This window comes from Panulirus ornatus, chromosome 11 (assembly GCF_036320965.1).
Source record: "Panulirus ornatus isolate Po-2019 chromosome 11, ASM3632096v1, whole genome shotgun sequence".
Lineage (NCBI taxonomy): Eukaryota > Metazoa > Arthropoda > Malacostraca > Decapoda > Palinuridae > Panulirus > Panulirus ornatus.
In genome coordinates this window covers 42,943,495-42,964,761 of record NC_092234.1, presented here as the reverse complement: position 1 = coordinate 42,964,761, position 21,267 = coordinate 42,943,495, and the positions used below count along the sequence as shown (strand labels likewise).

At 40.9% G+C, this 21,267-nt stretch overlaps 1 protein-coding gene across 1 annotated transcript in view; it reads right to left on the bottom strand.

Annotated features, from left to right (window-relative positions):
• Window positions 1–390: 390 nt before the first annotated feature.
• Window positions 391–21,267, bottom strand: part of Fbl6 (F-box and leucine-rich repeat protein 6) — a 110,654-nt gene continuing 89,777 nt past the window's right edge. The window contains exons 9-10 of the mRNA XM_071666840.1: window positions 2,369–2,605; window positions 391–2,204 (exon numbers count right to left, since the gene is read on the bottom strand). Of these exons, the coding sequence (XP_071522941.1) occupies window positions 2,392–2,605 (214 nt within the window). The 3' untranslated portion in view covers window positions 391–2,204; window positions 2,369–2,391. The remainder of the gene's footprint in view (window positions 2,205–2,368; window positions 2,606–21,267) is intronic.

Sequence of the window (21,267 nt, the reverse complement as noted above, 5' to 3'; positions counted from 1 at the left end):
TAATCTAGTGATTTGTACAATACAAGGAGTTCTACACTCTCTGAGCCCCATCTCTTAAACTTTAATGTAAAATCACTTTTCCAATTTCTGCATAAGTGTGTGTGTGTGTGGGTGTGTGTGTGTGAAATGCATTTAATCACTACTTTAAAGGTCCTGTCAAAATCCTTGCATTACCTCACAAAAGTAAAAAGCTAATGGATCACAACTTTTGTATGATGGAACAGGAAGACAATTTGTGCTAATAAGACATGATAGTTATTTTCTAAATGTCCTTTTGGGTTACTCAAAACTTTGGACACTAAATTATATGTGCTTGTTATGGACACAAGAAGGCACAACGTTTTACGTATGTCCTTGGCAAAAAGGGCGTAATGATATCATTGTGCAACGTATAAATTCATCTTATATAATTTTAAATATCACATCCAATGTCAACAATTTTATGACTCAAGAATAACATGTGCTTGAGAAGCTACTAATAAGACAGATTTAATGAGCTAATGACTTAGAACACTTAATTTTATGCAACGAGGGGCTTTAAATTTCATCATATAACAAAATAGAATTGAATGTTTCACTAGTTAAAATATATGCATACAATATGCATAAATATAAAACATCTTGGAATCTATATTAATGTGTTACACTTTCTCATTAGCCTAAAGCTGATTAATATATCAAAATGGATGCCAGTATGTTACTGGTGAACAGGGGATCCTCAAGACCTGTTTACACAATGACCCACAAGGTTAAATATCTACATTTTCCTAAGTTGTATTCTGTCATTTTCACTAGTAATTTCAATAGTCTGTACAATATACTGTATACCAGTCAAACAAAACAAAATTACCAACACTTTCAAATGATAGGCCTTCCTGATGTGTAACGAAAGTTCAGAAAGGAAATGGCTGTTCAAATGTAAAACCTGTTTAAAAATCCATATCTCCTATGGAACAAAACTGGATATCAGCAAATCAAAAACAAACAAAATCAATGGTTCTGAAAACTTTCAACTTGTGCAAAGTCAAGATGCAAAACTGAGTCAATTTTAAGCTTCAGTCACTATAATCATATTCACTTCAGTTACATCCTTACTAGGTACCATTACATGCTGCTATACGGAATGGCCAACAAGCTGTTTCACAAATAATTGCATCAAAAAGGCAATCATCCTTGGTAATAATTACAATGAGTGAAGCACCATGAGTCACAACTCTGTTTCTTAACATCCATCAAGCTAATGACAAAAGATGGTTATAAAAATTAAATCACCCACAAAAACTTCAAAGCAGGACTATCAACACTGGATGGTTTATTTAAATAAACATAAAAATTTTGCAAAGGAATATCATCAGCATTGACCCAACAGTATTACATATGGCAATATCATATTCAACCCATTATGGTCTTACCAACATATGAAGGGTTTTCTTATCCTCTACAGAATATCAATAACTCCAATTACTGCACTGGCATTATACTGACTCTACACAAGTAACATTAAAAGGACAATGCTGACTGACAGAAAAAAAGTACTTCCAAGACAAAAGTGACTCTTGCTGGGAATATATAAACACTGGTAGAATAAAAGTAACACTGGCAGGATAATCTTGGAATAATATTACCTCTGGAGGACTTGGTGGTAGGACAATGAACACAGACTTAACAAGAGTAACTACAAGCCAATTTAGGAGATCTACTCAGATCAAACACTACACTCATGATATCCCAAGGATACACACACAAAACACAGCTGTAATTAACCCTTGTTTATCTTTACAGAATATATGAAACCATATCATCAACAGAGATGTTTCAGCAATTGCTAAGAATAAACACATAGGGAAGTTAACAATGTATTATGTTTTAAGCACACCAGAAGAGCAGTGTTTAACCAGAGGCAATCTACTGAATATGGGCCTACATCTTGGGAGCATATGCATATCTTAAATATAACACCTCCCACCCACCCTTTATAGACTGTAAAACATTTACAAAACAATATACTTTACCATATTCTGTGGCAAACATCATGAAAATATTTAAATGACCCCAACTTCCCTATCCAATTTGTGAGGCCAAATTATGTCCACCAGATACGAAGGACTTTCCTTGTACACAGGAGTTTCCTCACAGTCACTTGTTGGGGCAAAATATATTTGCTTTGTACTGGGCACATGAGCTGGTCAGTTCGAATTTTGGCTCTGAAATCAACATTACAATCAGAAACTATATCATAAAAGACACAGAAAATATGTTTTCTCACATAATAATAACAATAATAATAGTAATGGAGGACATATTATTTTTGACATGTTTCACATAGCAAAGACAATGATTAACAATGCATTTAAAATATGTAGCTAACCTCTTCATAGGCCCTGAAGTGGCCTAATCATCATCATCTTCATCAGGATTCTCATCATATTTGCCATTTGCAATATCTGCTCGAAGGGTGACCAGTTGAGGCGCCTCATATAATCGTTTCACTCCTCGTGGAAGGGCCCGGCAAGAGGTTAAGTTTAAGCTTTCTAGATGACTACATCTTGCTAATACTTGTCGAATAGGTTTGAATGTCACAGAGGACCCACACATGTTCAGGTACCTGGTGATGTTGACAATATTAAAGATTAATATGAGTGGAACAAAAAAGTCTATGTATGATATACACTAGAAAAATGAATACATTATTAAAGTGCTTAGCTCATAACTTGTGTTTCTAATTTTAGTTATAAACTCTGAAAGGCATATCCCCTGTTTACTCAGTTGTAAATGGGTGCATTATCCATGTGACAGGAGGAAAGAAATTTGGAAGACAGCCATATTACTCCCTTGTGTCTCACTGGCTATTTCAATGATTGCTTTAATGATGTATAAAATTTACTTCTTTCTCTCTTCCTGCATTTTTCTTTGTACTTTCTCCTTATCTATTCTTTGCAAAATACCTGACAGTCAATTCAACATCCAAAATTGTATGGCAAATCTAGCATATGTTGCTTTTGGGTTTGGGTTTATGACACTTTATGGAGAAGAAATGGTTGGTATCCAGAACACCTGATAGAGATTCTGCACAAGACATACTGCTCTGCTTGCAGGGAAAGATAGTACAATATAAGTTGTAGGTTGAAGACAGCAGCCATCCAGGGAGGTTAAATCATCTTAACAAAGAAGTAATGCCTGAACCCATTTTACACTCTCCATGTTGAGAGTGCTGATACTTTATTCTATCTCATTACAATGAGGATAACATGCCATCTTTCCATCTTCTCACATACACCACAACCCTATTATACAACTGAATTTTTTACTTCTCTTCACATTAGCTCCCTCTTTTCTCCATAATTCTTTCAACATAAACGTGGCAGACTCTGATATTATGGCCCCTAATCCTAAGCACATATTCCTGTCTAACTCTACTCCCAACAAGGAGGGTTCAAGTAGTAGAAGTACTAACCCCTCCCACAAACATCATCCTGCTAAGAGACCTGACATTTATCATTCATGCACAAACATTAATGGTCTTTCTACTAACCTCTCTTCTGTTGAACACCATCTAACTAGCATCACTCCATATATCTTAAAAGCACCATCTAACTAGCATCACTCCATATATCTTAAAAGCACCATCTAACTAGCATCACTCCATATATCTTACTTTTACTTGACACTCAATTTTTGAATGATAATTTTCACTGAACTCTTCCACATATCCACCTGTAATCTTCACTCATGATTCTATTTCAAAATGACTCAATTTCAATGATGTTTTTTTTTTTTTTTTTTTTTTTTTTTTTTTTTTTATATACTTTGTCGCTGTCTCCCGCGTTTGCGAGGTAGCGCAAGGAAACAGACGAAAGAAATGGCCCAACCCCCCCCCCATACACATGTACATACACACGTCCACACACGCAAATATACATACCTACACAGCTTTCCATGGTTTACCCCAGACGCTTCACATGCCTTGATTCAATCCACTGACAGCACGTCAACCCCTGTATACCACATCGCTCCAATTCACTCTATTCCTTGCCCTCCTTTCACCCTCCTGCATGTTCAGGCCCCGATCACACAAAATCTTTTTCACTCCATCTTTCCACCTCCAATTTGGTCTCCCTCTTCTCCTCGTTCCCTCCACCTCCGACACATATATCCTCTTGGTCAATCTTTCCTCACTCATTCTCTCCATGTGCCCAAACCATTTCAAAACACCCTCTTCTGCTCTCTCAACCACGCTCTTTTTATTTCCACACATCTCTCTTACCCTTACGTTACTTACTCGATCAAACCACCTCACACCACACATTGTCCTCAAACATCTCATTTCCAGCACATCCATCCTCCTGCGCACAACTCTATCCATAGCCCACGCCTCGCAACCATACAACATTGTTGGAACCACTATTCCTTCAAACATACCCATTTTTGCTTTCCGAGATAATGTTCTCGACTTCCACACATTTTTCAAGGCTCCCAAAATTTTCGCCCCCTCCCCCACCCTATGATCCACTTCCGCTTCCATGGTTCCATCCGCTGACAGATCCACTCCCAGATATCTAAAACACTTCACTTCCTCCAGTTTTTCTCCATTCAAACTCACCTCCCAATTGACTTGACCCTCAACCCTACTGTACCTAATAACCTTGCTCTTATTCACATTTACTCTTAACTTTCTTCTTCCACACACTTTACCAAACTCAGTCACCAGCTTCTGCAGTTTCTCACATGAATCAGCCACCAGCGCTGTATCATCAGCGAACAACAACTGACTCACTTCCCAAGCTCTCTCATCCCCAACAGACTTCATACTTGCCCCTCTTTCCAGGACTCTTGCATTTACCTCCCTAACAACCCCATCCATAAACAAATTAAACAACCATGGAGACATCACACACCCCTGCCGCAAACCTACATTCACTGAGAACCAATCACTTTCCTCTCTTCCTACACGTACACATGCCTTACATCCTCGATAAAAACTTTTCACTGCTTCTAACAACTTGCCTCCCACACCATATATTCTTAATACCTTCCACAGAGCATCTCTATCAACTCTATCATATGCCTTCTCCAGATCCATAAATGCTACATACAAATCCATTTGCTTTTCTAAGTATTTCTCACATACATTCTTCAAGGCAAACACCTGATCCACACATCCTCTACCACTTCTGAAACCGCACTGCTCTTCCCCAATCTGATGCTCTGTACATGCCTTCACCCTCTCAATCAATACCCTCCCATATAATTTACCAGGAATACTCAACAAACTTATACCTCTGTAATTTGAGCACTCACTCTTATCCCCTTTGCCTTTGTACAATGGCACTATGCACGCATTCCGCCAATCCTCAGGCACCTCACCATGAGTCATACATACATTAAATAACCTTACCAACCAGTCAACAATACAGTCACCCCCTTTTTTAATAAATTCCACTGCAATACCATCCAAACCTGCTGCCTTGCCGGCTTTCATCTTCCGCAAAGCTTTTACTACCTCTTCTCTGTTTACCAAATCATTTTCCCTAACCCTCTCACTTTGCACACCACCTCGTCCAAAACACCCTATATCTGCCACTCTGTCATCAGACACATTCAACAAACCTTCAAAATACTCATTCCATCTCCTTCTCACATCACCACTACTTGTTATCACCTCCCCATTTACGCCCTTCACTGATGGTGTCTGCGCTTATTCCAGCATTAGCACAACTGTTACACACCCAGACGACTACGAATCCCTAAACTTTGGTGTCATCTGGCTCAAGGTCTGTCTCCCACTTACCATTATTCTCATTTTTTTTGCCTACTGCTCTACTAACTCTACAAATTTCATAACTTTTTTCTTTCAAACTATTCGCCATTTCCCGTGTTAGCAAGGTAGCGTTAAGAACAGAGGGCTGGGCCTTTGAGGGAATATCCTCACCTGGCCCCCTTCTCCGTTCCTTCTTTTGGAAAATTAAAAAAACAATATACTTTATATTGGTTCATCTGACCATACCTATATTCCTGCCATGAGGCTGTGGCATCCTCTCCCATTCAGGCTGAGGTCTACTTAGCAGACTTAAATGTACACCATATGCAACTGAAGAACTCCACCCATACAAATGGTGGAGGACTCATATTCTTCGTTCTTAATCAAAGAATCACTCACCTTACCTGACTACTGTGTTCACTCTCCTTACACACTAGATCTGTTCTTTACGCCCAACCCATCTCACCACACCCACAATTGGTTCATCTGACCATGATCTCATAAATGTATTTCTAGGAAGTACATCACCTCCAACAGCCATTTCCAAATGCATAAATTGGCACTTTATCAACAATGCCTTGATTACCTTCAGAAATTCTCTTTTCACATCCCTTGCCTCTCCTCAGGTGATGATTCTGTTGAACATACAATGCAGGTTATTCTTGCAGGAATGTGAGCATACACCCCCTCTTCCCCTCAGACTCTCTCTTTTCTGAATTCATGATCCAGGCATTCCTGATCTCAAGCCATTCAGGTAAAGAATTTGGCATATTGGGTTTACAAAAACTCTCCTTCCTCCAATTACCATTCAGCATCTATCTTTCTTGCAATCATTGCAAGTATGTTATTCATGAAGCAAAGTGTTCCTTTATCCAAAGTAAGGTGAATACCCCTCTTGGTCTTTGCCTAATGGCATCTCTGACAACCTCTATTGCTCAACCCTTCCTTTACTTTCCCTCCATTATGACTGTCCTACAGTCAATTAACAAAAACAAAGCACGATTATTAATTCTCTTTTCTCCTCTAACTCCATCTTAGATGACTGTAACTTTCCCTCATCCCATAATGCTCCTCTTACCAATCCTATACTATCTGTAAAGCAATTCTCTCTCTAGATACAAGCAAGGCTTACAGACTAGATGACATAGTAGATGGTAAGCAGCTAACAACGAGGGAGGTATCTTACCAGAACTACCCACCTGAGTACCGGAAGAGATAATGACATGTTGCACTTCTCTGACCCAGGTAGCTGTCTTTTCTTTCTGCCTCATCCACACATGCACTACTGGCAGTCTTTCCACAATCATACAAAATCTCCTTGCCATATATAACACTTGACAACACTTAACTCACACAGCTCATTCTTCGTAACTTTACATTTTCTTGTGAGCACTGTGAGCTAGCCCTGCCTTTGGTTAAAATGGCAGAAGGAATGGATAGAAGTAGTAAGTAGGAACATTTAGGTAGGAGCATCAGGTAGAAACATTAGGTAGAGTAGTAGATAGGAATGTCAGGCAGGAGCATTAGATAGAAGTAATCACTCTGCAAACATCAGACTCGCCATTCATGAGTGGCCTATTAAGGGTGAGTCACTAAAGGCTAAGAAGCAGCACTGGAATTCATCAATTATGGAGACTCTTTTGCTGTGGTTACCTACTTGAGGGAGTTCCAGAATGGAACAGAAGTCAAGAGATATAGATAGATAAACATCCAGCCATCTGTTTGTCTAAAGTGTGCGTTTCTGAACCTGCATCTGTCCTTTCTCATCTTTTCCAAATATGTCTAAAAAACAAAACCTTTATTTCTTCATGAAAACATGCAAAGATACATCCCATCCCAAAGAAGGGAGACAGCCCTAGCCCCTCTAACTATGGTCCAAGTGCTTTAACTTTTACAGTGTTCAAAGTCTTTGAATCTCTTCTAAACTCCCACATCCTCTCTGATCATAAATATGGCTTCCACAAAGAAAGGTCCACTGGTGATATCCTCTCAATTCTTACTAAAGACTGGTCATCATCTGAGGGATTTTGGAGAATAACATGTAGCCCTCAATATGTCAAAAGCTTTCAACAGGGTATGGTATAAAAGTCTCATCTCCAAGCTGACTTTCTGCTTCCCTCCCTCAATCTATTCCCTTTTATGTAGCTACTTTCTGGCCAATCTATCCCTATTACCAGCAGTGTGCCTTAAGGTTCTGTCTTGTCTCCTGCACTCTTGCCCCCCTTTTTATAAACAATTTCCTTTCTTCAACAGTTAACCAAATGCACTCATATGCTGACAACTCAACAATGTATTCCTCCACTTCCTTTAAAGCTGTCCTATCTCCTTTTACTAGATCTGTGTCTCATATTGAGACAATTTCTTCTATACACTCAGACTGGGCCAGGATATCTGAATAAGGTAGACAGAGCTTGGTTAATTATAATGCCCCCAAAACCCAATTTCTACCAAAGTCCTTCAAAATCTCTGCACAGCTTTCCTATTCTTTTTTGATGGCTCTATAGTTCCACCAATACATACAATGAACAGCTTTGGTATAACTGATATATCTAACCTACCTTGGAGGCTTCACATTACACAAATTGCTAAACTTTCCTTTAAGATACTGGGGCTCCTGTTTACAGGCCATAAATCATTTTCTTCTCAACAAGGTTCAATTTATATGAAGGATTGATCTGTCCTTATATGAAGTACTCCTTTCACATCTAAGTAGGCTCCAGCTCTACATACTTAGTGAAAAGAGTCTAAAGTAGTCTACCTTATCAACTCTCTGAATCTAACATCACAACAAGACTCACTTGCCCACTGCTACAATATTAATTAATTCCCTTTTAGAGGTATCACTCTGGTTCCTCCACTTTAAACCTGGCTGCTTGAGTTCCCAATATAAATACCCAGTAAGCAAATGCATCATAAAATTACTGAGTGGCTATCAGCAACTCATGGGTAAGCCACTTTGTTATTTGTTTATTTTCCCTACATCTCCAAGCTTTGGAACTCTCATGTGTTTCCTAACAACTATGACTTAGCCCTTTTCAAGTGGCATGCGTGAGACATGCTGTCTATGGACTGAACCAAGGCATATAGAGCAGCTATGGAAACCATGGGAAGGTCTGTGGGGCTTGGTTGTGGAAAGGAAGCATGTTATTTTGATGCTTTACACATGACAGCTGGAGAATGGATGAGAGTGAATGAAACCTTTCTGTTGTTCCTGATGCTGCTTAGCTGACATGGGAAACAGTGAATAACTATGTAAAACAGAAATGTAAGTTTCCAATTTCCTTCAAAATTCTATGATTGGAGCTTAAAAAAAAAAAGTTTCTGTACAACACTAACTAAAGACTTGCTTTATTTATTTATTCATTTTGCTTTGTTGCTGTCTCCCACGTTAGCGAGATAGCACAAGGAAACAGACAAAAGAATGGCCCAACCCACCCACATACACATGTATATACATACACATCCACATGTGCAAATATACATACCTATACATCTCAACATATACATATATATACACACACAGACATATACATATACACACATATACATAATTCATACTGTCTGCCTTTATTCATTCCCATCGCCACCCCGCCACACATGAAATAACAACCCCCTCCCCCCGCATGTGCGCGAGGTAGCGCTGGGAAAAGACAACAAAGGCCACATTCGTTCACACTCAGTCTCTAGCTGTCATGTATAATGCACTGAAACCACAGCTTGTGATATTCTACTTCAATTATGATATTAACCATTAAACAGTTGTTTGTCCAGGAGCTACCAGAATTCATAACTATGGTGTTAATGTTCATGGGATTCTTCTGATGGCTTGCCAATATCTTGACATTTGTACAGCTTCTAGGTATTACCTTGGTTTCTTCCCTATGCATGCAGTGTAAATGGTGACTCAAAGATGCCTCAGATTGTAACAACAGATGTTGCACAACCATCTCCATCACTATCCTAGGAAATCTATGCACTGACTTCAGCATTACACTGAGATCATATAAGGTATGTCAGATAACTCTTTTGTACATATCCTTCACTATTATGGATATCCCTTTAATTCTATAATGGGAAACAGAAAATCTAAAGACCTTTCTTTCTGCCAATATTATTATCAACTTTCTGCAGGGGAGGGCATACATTATACAGGTGTCCTCATCTTATATGATTTATTTATTTATTTTGTATATATATATATATATATACTCAACAAACTTATACCTCTGTAATTTGAGCACTCACTCTTATCCCCTTTGCCTTTGTACAATGGCACTATGCAAGCATTCCGCCAATCCTCAGGCACCTCACCATGAGTCATACATACATTAAATAACCTTACCAACCAGTCAACAATACAGTCACCCCCTTTTTTAATAAATTCCACTGCAATACCATCCAAACCTGCTGCCTTGCCGGCTTTCATCTTCCGCAAAGCTTTTACTACCTCTTCTCTGTTTACCAAATCATTTTCCCTAACCCTCTCACTTTGCACACCACCTCGACCCAAACACCCTATATCTGCCACTCTGTCATCAGACACATTCAACAAACCTTCAAAATACTCATTCCATCTCCTTCTCACATCACCACTACTTGTTATCACCTCCCCATTTACGCCCTTTACTGAAGTTCCCATTTGCTCCCTTGTCTTACGCACCCTATTTACCTCCTTCCAGAACATCTTTTTATTCTCCCTAAAATTTACTGATAGTCTCTCACCCCAACTCTCATTTGCCCTTTTTTTCACCTCTTGCACCTTTCTCTTGACCTCCTGTCTCTTTCTTTTATACTTCTCCCACTCAATTGCATTTTTTCCCTGCAAAGTGATTGGTACTCAGTGAATGTAGGTTTGCGGCAGGGGTGTGTGATGTCTCCATGGTTGTTCAATTTGTTTATGGATGGGGTTGTTAGGGAGGTAAATGCAAGAGTTTTGGAAAGAGGGGCAAGTATGAAGTCTGTTGGGGATGAGAGAGCTTGGGAAGTGAGTCAGTTGTTGTTCGCTGATGATACAGCGCTGGTGGCTGATTCATGTGAGAAACTGCAGAAGCTGGTGACGGAGTTTGGTAAAGTGTGTGGAAGAAGAAAGTTAAGAGTAAATGTCAATAAGAGCAAGGTTATTAGGTACAGTAGGGTTGAGGGTCAAGTCAATTGGGAGGTGAGTTTGAATGGTGAGAGGCTGGAGGAAGTGAAGTGTTTTAGATATCTGGGAGTGGATCTGTCAGCGGATGGAACCATGGAAGCGGAAGTGGATCATAGGGTGGGGGAGGGGGCGAAAATTTTGGGAGCCTTGAAAAATGTGTGGAAGTCGAGAACATTATCCCGGAAAGCAAAAATGGGTATGTTTGAAGGAATAGTGGTTCCAACAATGTTGTATGGTTGCGAGGCGTGGGCTATGGATAGAGTTGTGCGCAGGAGGATGGATGTGCTGGAAATGAGATGTTTGAGGACAATGTGTGGTGTGAGGTGGTTTGATCGAGTAAGTAACGTAAGGGTAAGAGGGATGTGTGGAAATAAAAAGAGCGTGGTTGAGAGAGCAGAAGAGGGTGTTTTGAAGTGGTTTGGGCACATGGAGAGAATGAGTGAGGAAAGATTGACCAAGAGGATATATGTGTCGGAGGTGGAGGGAACGAGGAGAAGAGGGAGACCAAATTGGAGGTGGAAAGATGGAGTGAAAAGGATTTTGTGTGATCGGGGCCTGAACATGCAGGAGGGTGAAAGGAGGGCAAGGAATAGAGTGAATTGGAGCGATGTGGTATACAGGGGTTGACGTGCTGTCAGTGGATTGAATCAAGGCATGTGAAGCGTCTGGGGTAAACCATGGAAAGCTGTGTAGGTATGTATATTGCGTGTGTGGACGTGTGTATGTACATGTGTATGGGGGGGGTTGGGCCATTTTCTTTCGTCTGTTTCCTTGCGCTACCTCGCAAACGCGGGAGACAGCGACAAAGTATAAAAAAAAAAAAAAAAAAAAATATATATATATATATATATATATATATATATATATATATATATATATATATATATATATATATATATATATATATATATATATATATTATCCCTGGGGATATGGGTGAAAGAATACTTCCCACGCATTCCTCGCGTGTCGTAGAAGGCGACTAGAGGGGACGGGAGTGGGGGGCCAGAAATCCTCCCCTCCTTGTATTTTTTTTAACTTTCTAAAATGGGAAACAGAAGAAGGAGTCACACGGGGAGTGCTCATCCTCCTTGAAGGCTCAGACTGGGGTGTCTAAATGTGTGTGGATGTAACCAACATGTGAAAAAAGGAGAGATAGGTAGTATGTTTGAGGAAAGGAACCTGGATGTTTTGGCTCTGAGTGAAACGAAGCTCAAGGGTAAAGGGGAAGAGTGGTTTGGGAATGTCTTGGGAGTAAAGTCAGGGGTTAGTGAGAGGACAAGAGCAAGGGAAGGAGTAGCAGTACTCCTGAAACAGGAGTTGTGGGAGTATGTGATAGAATGTAAGAAAGTAAATTCTCGATTAATATGGGTAAAACTGAAAGTTGATGGAGAGAGATGGGTGATTATTGGTGCATATGCACCTGGGCATGAGAAGAAAGATCATGAGAGGCAAGTGTTTTGGGAGCAGCTGAATGAGTGTGTTAGTGGTTTTGATGCACGAGACCGGGTTATAGTGATGGGTGATTTGAATGCAAAGGTGAGTAATGTGGCAGTTGAGGGAATAATTGGTATACATGGGGTGTTCAGTGTTGTAAATGGAAATGGTGAAGAGCTTGTAGATTTATGTGCTGAAAAAGGACTGATGATTGGGAATACCTGGTTTAAAAAGCAAGATATACATAAGTATACGTATGTAAGTAGGAGAGATGGCCAGACAGCGTTATTAGATTACGTGTTAATTGACAGGCGCGCGAAAGAGAGACTTTTGGATGTTAATGTGCTGAGAGGTGCAACTGGAGGGATGTCTGATCATTATCTTGTGGAGGCTAAGGTGAAGATTTGTATGGGTTTTCAGAAAAGAAGAGTGAATGTTGGGGTGAAGAGGGTGGTGCGAGTAAGTGAGCTTGGGAAGGAGACTTGTGTGAGGAAGGACCAGGAGAGACTGAGTACAGAATGGAAAAAGGTGAGAACAATGGAAGTAAGGGGAGTGGGGGAGGAATGGGATGTATTTAGGGAAGCTGTGATGGATTGCACAAAAGATGCTTGTGGCATGAGAAGAGTGGGAGGTGGGTTGATTAGAAAGGGTAGTGAGTGGTGGGATGAAGTAAGATTATTAGTGAAAGAGAAGAGAGAGGCATTTGGACGATTTTTGCAGGGAAAAAATGAAATTGAGTGGGAGATGTATAAAAGAAAGAGACAGGAGGTCAAGAGAAAGGTGCAAGAGGTGAAAAAGAGGGCAAATGAGAGTTGGGGTGAGAGGGTATCATTAAATTTTAGGGAGAATAAAAAGATGTTCTGGAAGGAGGTAAATAAAGTGCGTAAGACAAGGGAGCAAATGGGAACTTCAGTGAAGGGCGCAAATGGGGAGGTGATAACAAGTAGTGGTGATGTAAGAAGGAGATGGAGTGAGTATTTTGAAGGTTTGTTGAATGTGTTTGATGATAGAGTGGCGGATATAGGGTGTTTTGGTCGAGGTGGTGTGCAAAGTGAGAGGGTTTGGGAAAATGATTTGGTAAACAGAGAAGAGGTAGTAAAAGCTTTGAAAGCCGGCAAGGCAGCAGGTTTGGATGGTATTGCAGTGGAATTTATTAAAAAAGGGGGTGACTGTATTATTGACTAGTTTGTAAGGTTATTTAATGTATGTATGACTCATGGTGAGGTGCCTGAGGATTGGCGGAATGCGTGCATAGTGCCATTGTACAAAGGCAAAGGGGATAAGAGTGAGTGCTCAAATTACAGAGGTATAAGTTTGTTGAGTATTCCTGGTAAATTATATGGGAGGGTATTGATTGAGAGGGTGAAGGCATGTACAGAGCATCAGATTGGGGAAGAGCAGTGTGGTTTCAGAAGTGGTAGAGGATGTGTGGATCAGGTGTTTGCTTTGAAGAATGTATGTGAGAAATACTTAGAAAAGCAAATGGATTTGTATGTAGCATTTATGGATCTGGAGAAGGCATATGATAGTGTTGATAGAGATGCTCTGTGGAAAGTATTAAGAATATATGGTGTGGGAGGCAAGTTGTTAGAAGCAGTGAAAAGTTTTTATCGAGGATGTAAGGCATGTGTACGTGTAGGAAGAGAGGAAAGTGATTGGTTCTCAGTGAATGTAGGTTTGCAGCAGGGGTGTGTGATGTCTCCATGGTTGTTTAATTTGTTTATGGATGGGGTTGTTAGGGAGGTGAATGCAAGAGTTTTGGAAAGAGGGGCAAGTATGAAGTCTGTTGGGGATGAGAGAGCTTGGGAAGTGAGTCAGTTGTTGTTCGTTGATGATACAGCGCTGGTGGCTGATTCATGTGAGAAACTGCAGAAGCTGGTGAATGAGTTTGGCAAAGTGTGTGAAAGAAGAAAGTTAAGAGTAAATGTGAATAAGAGCAAGGTAATTAGGTACAGTAGGGGTGAGGGTCAAGTCAATTGGGAGGTAAGTTTGAATGGAGAAAAACTGGAGGAAGTAAAGTGTTTTAGATATCTGGGAGTGGATCTGGCAGCGGATGGAACCATGGAAGCGGAAGTGGATCATAGGGTGGGGGAGGGGGCGAAAATGCTGGGAGCCTTGAAGAGTGTGTGGAAGTCGAGAACATTATCTCGGAAAGCAAAAATGGGTAAGTTTGAAGGAATAGTGGTTCCAACATTGTTGTGTGGTTGCGAGGCGTGGGCTATGGATAGAGTTGTGCGCAGGAGGATAGATGTGCTGGAAATGAGATGTTTGAGGACAATGTGTGGTGTGAGGTGGTTTGATCGAGTAAGTAACGTAAGGGTAAGAGAGATGTGTGGAAATAAAAAGAGCGTGGTTGAGAGAGCAGAAGAGGGTGTTTTGAAATGGTTTGGGCACATGGAGAGAATGAGTGAGGAAAGATTGACCAAGAGGATATATGTGTCGGAGGTGGAGGGAATGAGGAGAAGTGGGAGACCAAATTATAGGTGGAAAGATGGAGTGAAAAAGATTTTGTGTGATCGGGGCCTGAACATGCAGGAGGGTGAAAGGAGGGCAAGGAATAGAGTGAATTGGATCGATGTGGTATACCGGGGTTGACGTGCTGTCAGTGGATTGAATCAGGGCATGTGAAGCATCTGGGGTAAACCATGGAAAGCTGTGTAGGTATGTATATTTGCGTGTGTGGACGTATGTATATACATGTGTATGGGGGTGGGTTGGGCCATTTCTTTCGTCTGTTTTCTTGTGCTCTCGCAAACGCGGGAGGCAGCGAAAAAAAAAAAATATTAATTTTGCTTTGTCGCTGTCTCCCACGTTAGCAAGATAGTGCAAGGAAACAGACGAAAGAATGGCCCAACCCACCCACATACACATGTATATACATACACATCCACACATGCAATATATACATACCTATACATCTCAACATATACATATATATACACACACAGACATATACAGAAATACACATGCACATAATTCATACTGTCTGCCTTTATTCATTCCCATTGCCACCCCACCACACATGAAAATAACGACCCCCTCCCCCCAAATGTACGCAAGGCAGCGCTAGGAAAAGACAACAAAGGCCACTTTCGTTCACATTCAGTCTCTAGCTGTCATGTAATAATGCACCGAAACCACAGCTCCCTTTCCACATCCAGGCCCCACAGAACTTTCCATGGTTTACCACAGACATTTCACATGCCTTGGTGCAATCCACTGACAGCACGTCGACCCTGGTATACTACATCATTCCAATTCACTCTATTCCTTGCACGCCTTTCACCCTCCTGCATGTTCAGGCCCCGATCACTCAAAATCTTTTTCACTCCATCTTTCCACCTCCAATTTGGTCTCCCACTTCTCTTGGTCAATCTTTCCTCTCTCATTCTCTCCATGTGACCAAACTATTTCAACACACCCTCTTCTGCTCTCTCAACCACACTCTTTTTATCCACACCTCTCTTTCACCCTTTCATTACTTACTCGATCAAACCACCTCACACCACATATTGTCCTCAAACATCTCATTTCCAGCACATCCACCCTCCTGCGCACAACTCTATCCATAGCCCACGCCTCGCAACCATATAACATTGTTGGAACCACTATTCCTTCAAACATACCCATTTTTGCTTTCCAAGATAATGTTCTCGACTTCCACACATTCTTCAACACTCCCAGAACTTTCGCCCCCTCCCCCACCCTATGATTCACTTCCGCTTCCATGGTTCCATCCGCTGCCAAATCCACTCCCAGATATCTAAAACACTTCACTTCCTCCAGTCTGATTTACAGGCAATAAATTGCAAGTAACAAACTCAAACTCAAAAAATACTTCCAGATGTTATTAAAGGTCTCTGAAGGCAATTTATATCACTCTTTATACTCAAAGCTGATTACTTATAGCGTGAGATGTCATGAAGTTATGAGTGTCCAGATTTTATAGCATATCTAAACTGGAAGTACCTCTCTTTATATCTTACTTCTCTCTGAGACACATCTGTCCAAAGATGTTCTCACTAGTTCCCTTTTCATATCTAATTATATCCTCCACTCACAATTTCAGTTCAAAGATGTGTCCAACGATGTTCTCACTAGTCCCTTTTTCATATCTAACTATAACCTGCACTCATGATTTCGGTTCAAAGGCGGTGTTTGTGCTTGTTCTAATATCAACACACCTGTTGCACGCCTCAAGGACCATGAGTCTCCAAACTTTGATGTTATGTGGCTCAATGCCTGCCTCCCTACTACCACACTTTTCCTCTGCTTCACCTATTGCTCTCCTAGTTTTACATATTTCATATCCTTCTTCGATTATCTATACTCCTGCCATGAGACTGTAACTTTCTCTCACCTCCAGGCCGAGATCCTCTACCACGGGGATTTCAACGTTCACCATAGGGAATGGTTGAATTCCTCCCATATGGATGGTGAAGGGATTGAAACCCTCAAGTTCTCCATTCTCAATGATTCAGAGCAAATTACCTCCCTCCCTACCCATATTCCTGACTGCTGGGACCACCCTCCTAATACTCTGGATTTGTTTTTCACCGCTAGTCCATCCCACTACAAATGCACAACAATAACCCCAATTGGTTCAACTGATCACACTCTCATAAATGTATCTATTCTAATGGCACCTCCCCTCCAGCAGCCCCTTCTAAGCAGAAATACTAGGACCTCAACAAAGCTGATAGGAATAACTTGGATAACTTCTTTTCTGACTTTCCTTAGGTAAATTACTGTCTCTTATGTGATGATGCTTCTGTCTCCACCATATGCTTAGCAGAGTTTATTCTTGAGGGAATGGAAGCATTTATCCCTTCTTCCTCCAAGACAACCTCTTCATCCAATCCATGGTTCAACCATTCCTGTTCTGAAGCCATTCAGACAATGGATCACGAATATAGGGCTTGGAAAAACTCTCCTTCCTCTGGCTCCCATTCAGCTTTTATCACAGCCTGCAACTGCTACAAGCACATTATCCGTGAGGCGAAGCATTCCTTTATTCAAAGGACGTGGGATAAGCTCTCCTTGTCATCAACTTAGAGCTCTTTCTGGTCTTTAGCTAAGGGCATCTCTAACAACTTCTATCCTCTTAACCCCACCTCAGAGGACTCTTACATTCCTTCACCTCTTAATGCTCCTCTTACTAATCCTATGCCTCTTCCCGTAATCTCTTTTCAGACTGTCCAAAAAGCACTTCTTTCTCTGGACACAAGCAAGGTTTATGTTCCTGATGGCATCCATCCCCGTGTACTGAAAGAGTGTGCCTACAAACTGGCAACCAAGCTTGCTTGTCTGTTCCGTGTCTGTTTAAAAACCAAAACATTTCACTCTTGGAAACATGTATTAAGACATCCCATCCCTAAGAAGGGTGACCGTTCTGACCCCTCTAACCATTGTCCTATTGCTGTACATCTACCATTTCAAGTCTTTGAATCCTTCATCAACTCCCATATCCTTAAACACCTCGAAAATGACAGTCTTCTCTCTGATCACCAGTATGGCCTACGTAAGGCGTGATCCATTGGTGATATTCTTTCTAATCTTACTACTGTCTGGTCATCATCCCTGAAAGATCTTTGGAGTCATGTGTAGATGTCCTTGACATATCTAAGGCTTTTGACAGGGTGTGGCATCGGATTTCATCTCTAAGCTACCCTCCTTTGGCCTCCCTCCCTCAATTTGCTCCTTCATATCTACTTTCCTCTCTGGCTAATCTATCTCTGTGGTTGTTGATGGATCATCTTCACCCCTTTTCTCCATCAGCAGCAGTGTCCCTCAGGGTTCTGTCCTGTCCTCCACAAATAATCCAATGCACTCAAATGCTGACAACAATGCATTCATCCACATCCTTAATTCTGCTCCCTCTTCTCTCACTCGATCTGTATCCCATCTTGACACAACTTCCTCCATAAACTCGGACAGGATATCTTGGTGGGGTACACAAATTCTTGTTACGTTTAATGCCACCAAAACCCAATGTCTACCCATCTCTTTATTGAAATCTCCACACAACTCTCATCTCTCCTTTGATGGTACTGTAATCCCACCTCTTGACTAAAAAACATACTTGGTATTACTGTAACATCCACTTTCTCTTGGAAAACCCACATTACAGGAACAGCTCAGTCTGCCTCTAAGAAAATAGGTGTCGTGTTTAGATGTCAAAACTTCTTGTCTTCTGAACAGCTGCTCCATTTATACAAGGGACTGCTTCATCCTTCTATGGAGTACTGCTCTAAAATCTGAGGTGGTTCTAGCTCTGTATGCTTACTTGACAGAGTTGAGTAAGCGATTCAACTTATAAAGTGTCCCAGGCTAACTTCCAAACTTGACCCCCTTGCCCTTTACCACAATGTTAGTTCACTTTCCTTCTTCTATAGGTATTACTTTGGTTTTTGCTCCCAAGAGCTGGCTGCTTGTGTGCCCACACCACTAGCTAGACCACACAATACTTGGCAAGTTGCTGCATCACATGATTATTGTGTGGCCATCAGCAACTCAAAGTTGGGTTGTTTTGATACCTGCTTCTTTCCCTACATATCTAAGCTTTGGAACTCTCTACTTTCTCATGTTTTTCCCAATAACTATGACCCTGCACATTTCAAAAGAACAGGTCTTTCACTTCCTCCAAAATCACTAAATATTTTCCCTTGTCTTTCCTTTTCCCATTTCATAATTCTCTCTATACTTCAATGAAGGCCTGGCCTTGAAGTGGACTTATGTCCATGACTGGAGCCTTCAATGTAAAATTAAAAAAAATACAAAGATATTATCCAAAGATAATGTAGACATATCAAACATCTTGGTGACTTACAAAGACAATGAAATGAAAACAAAATTGGATTTATGGCCATGAACATGCATTTTAAGTATTGCGCTGTTTTGAAACTTTCTTAATTTATGACTGTGGTTGTAATTCACATGAGAAATCAATATGCAGCAGCAATGAAAGACCCAACATATGTGAGTTTTACAATACATACATTACTTAAAGGCACATACAGTAAGGATACAGCAAGACAAGAGCATTGGTCCTCAGTGTTAGTCACGCAATTTTTTTTTTATACTTGATCACTGTTTAATGTGTAAGCAAGATAGAACCAAAAACAGATGAAAAAGACCACATCCACTTACAACTATTCTCTAGCTGCTATGTGTAATGCACTGAAAACACAGCTCCGTATTCACAACCAGGCCCCACAGAACCTTTCCTTGGTTCACCTCAGATGTTTCACAAGCCCAGGTTCAGTCCACTGGCAGCACTTCGACCCTGTATCCCATATCATTCCGATTTACTGTATCCCATGCATGCCTTTCACCCTCCAGCATGTACAAGCCAAGATCGCTTAAAATCTTTGTCCTCCATCCTTCCATCTCCAACATGGTCTCCCCTGGTCCCCTCCACTTCCAACACATGTATCTTCTTTGTTAACTTTTCCTCACACATTCTCTCCATATGTCTGAACCATTTCAGCACACCCTCTTCTGCTCTTTCAATCACTCTCTTTTTATTACCACACCTCTCTCTTCCCCTTTCATTACTTACTTGATCAAACCACCTCACACCACACAGTGTCTTCAAACATTTAATTTCCAAGACATACATTCTCTCCCACACAGTCTTGACAATAACCCATGCCTTGCATCCATATAATAATGATGGGACTACTATACCTTCAAACATACCCATTTTTGCCCATACCAATCATGATCTCTATTTCCACATATCCCTTAGTGCTCCCAGAACCTTTGCCCCCTCACCCACCCTATGACACTTCTGTGGTTCCATTTGTTGCCATGTCCACTCACAGGTATCTAAAACATTTCATTTCTTCCAATTTTTCTCCATTCAAACTCACACCCCATCCAACCTGTCCCTCAACTCTGCTAAACCTATAAACCTTCCTTTTGTTCACATTTACTCTTAACATCCTCCTTTCAGTGGAATTGCAGTGGAATTTATCAAAAAAAGGGGGTGACTGTATTGTTGACTGGTTGGTAAGGTTACTCAATGTATGTATGATTCATGGTGAGGTGCCTGAGGATTGGCAGAATGCTTGCATAGTGCCATTGTACAAAGGCAAGGGGGATAAGAAAGAGTGCTCAAATTACAGAGGTATAAGTTTGTTGAGTATTCCAGGTAAATTATATGGGAGGGTATTGATTGAGAGGGTCAAGGCATGTACAGAGCATCAGATTGGGGAAGAGCAGTGTGGTTTCAGAAGTGGTAGAGGATGTGTGGATCAGGTGTTTGCTTTGAACAATGTATGTGAGAAATACTTAGAAAAGCAAATGGATTTGTATGTAGCATTTATCTATCTGGAGAAGGCATATGATAGAGTTGATAGAGATACTCTGTGGAAGGTATTAAGAAAATATGGTGTGGGAGGCAAGTTGTTAGAAGCAGTGAAAAGTTTTTATCGAGGATGTAAGGCATGTGTATGTGTAGGAAGAGAGGAAAGTGATTGGTTCTCAGTGAATGTAGGTTTGCGGCAGGGGTGTGTGATGTCTCCAAGGTTGTTTAATTTGTTTATGGATGGGGTTGTTAGGGAGGTGAATGCAAGAGTTTTGGAAAGAGGGGCAAGTATGCAGTCTGTTGTGGATGAGAGAGCCTGGGAAGTAAGTCAGTTGTTGTTCACTGATGATACAGTGCTGGTGGCTGATTCATGTGAGAAACTGCAGAAGCTGGTGACTGAGTTTGGTAAAGTGTGTGAAAGAAGAAAGTTGAGAGTAAATGTGAATAAGAGCAAGATCATTAGGTACAGTAGGGGTGAGGGTCAAGTCAATTGGGACGTAAGTTTGAATGGAGAAAAACTGGAGGAGGTGAAGTGTTTTAGATATCTGGGAGTAGATTTGGCAGCGGATGGACCCATGGAAGCGGAAGTGAATCATAGGGGGTGGGAGGGGGTGAAAA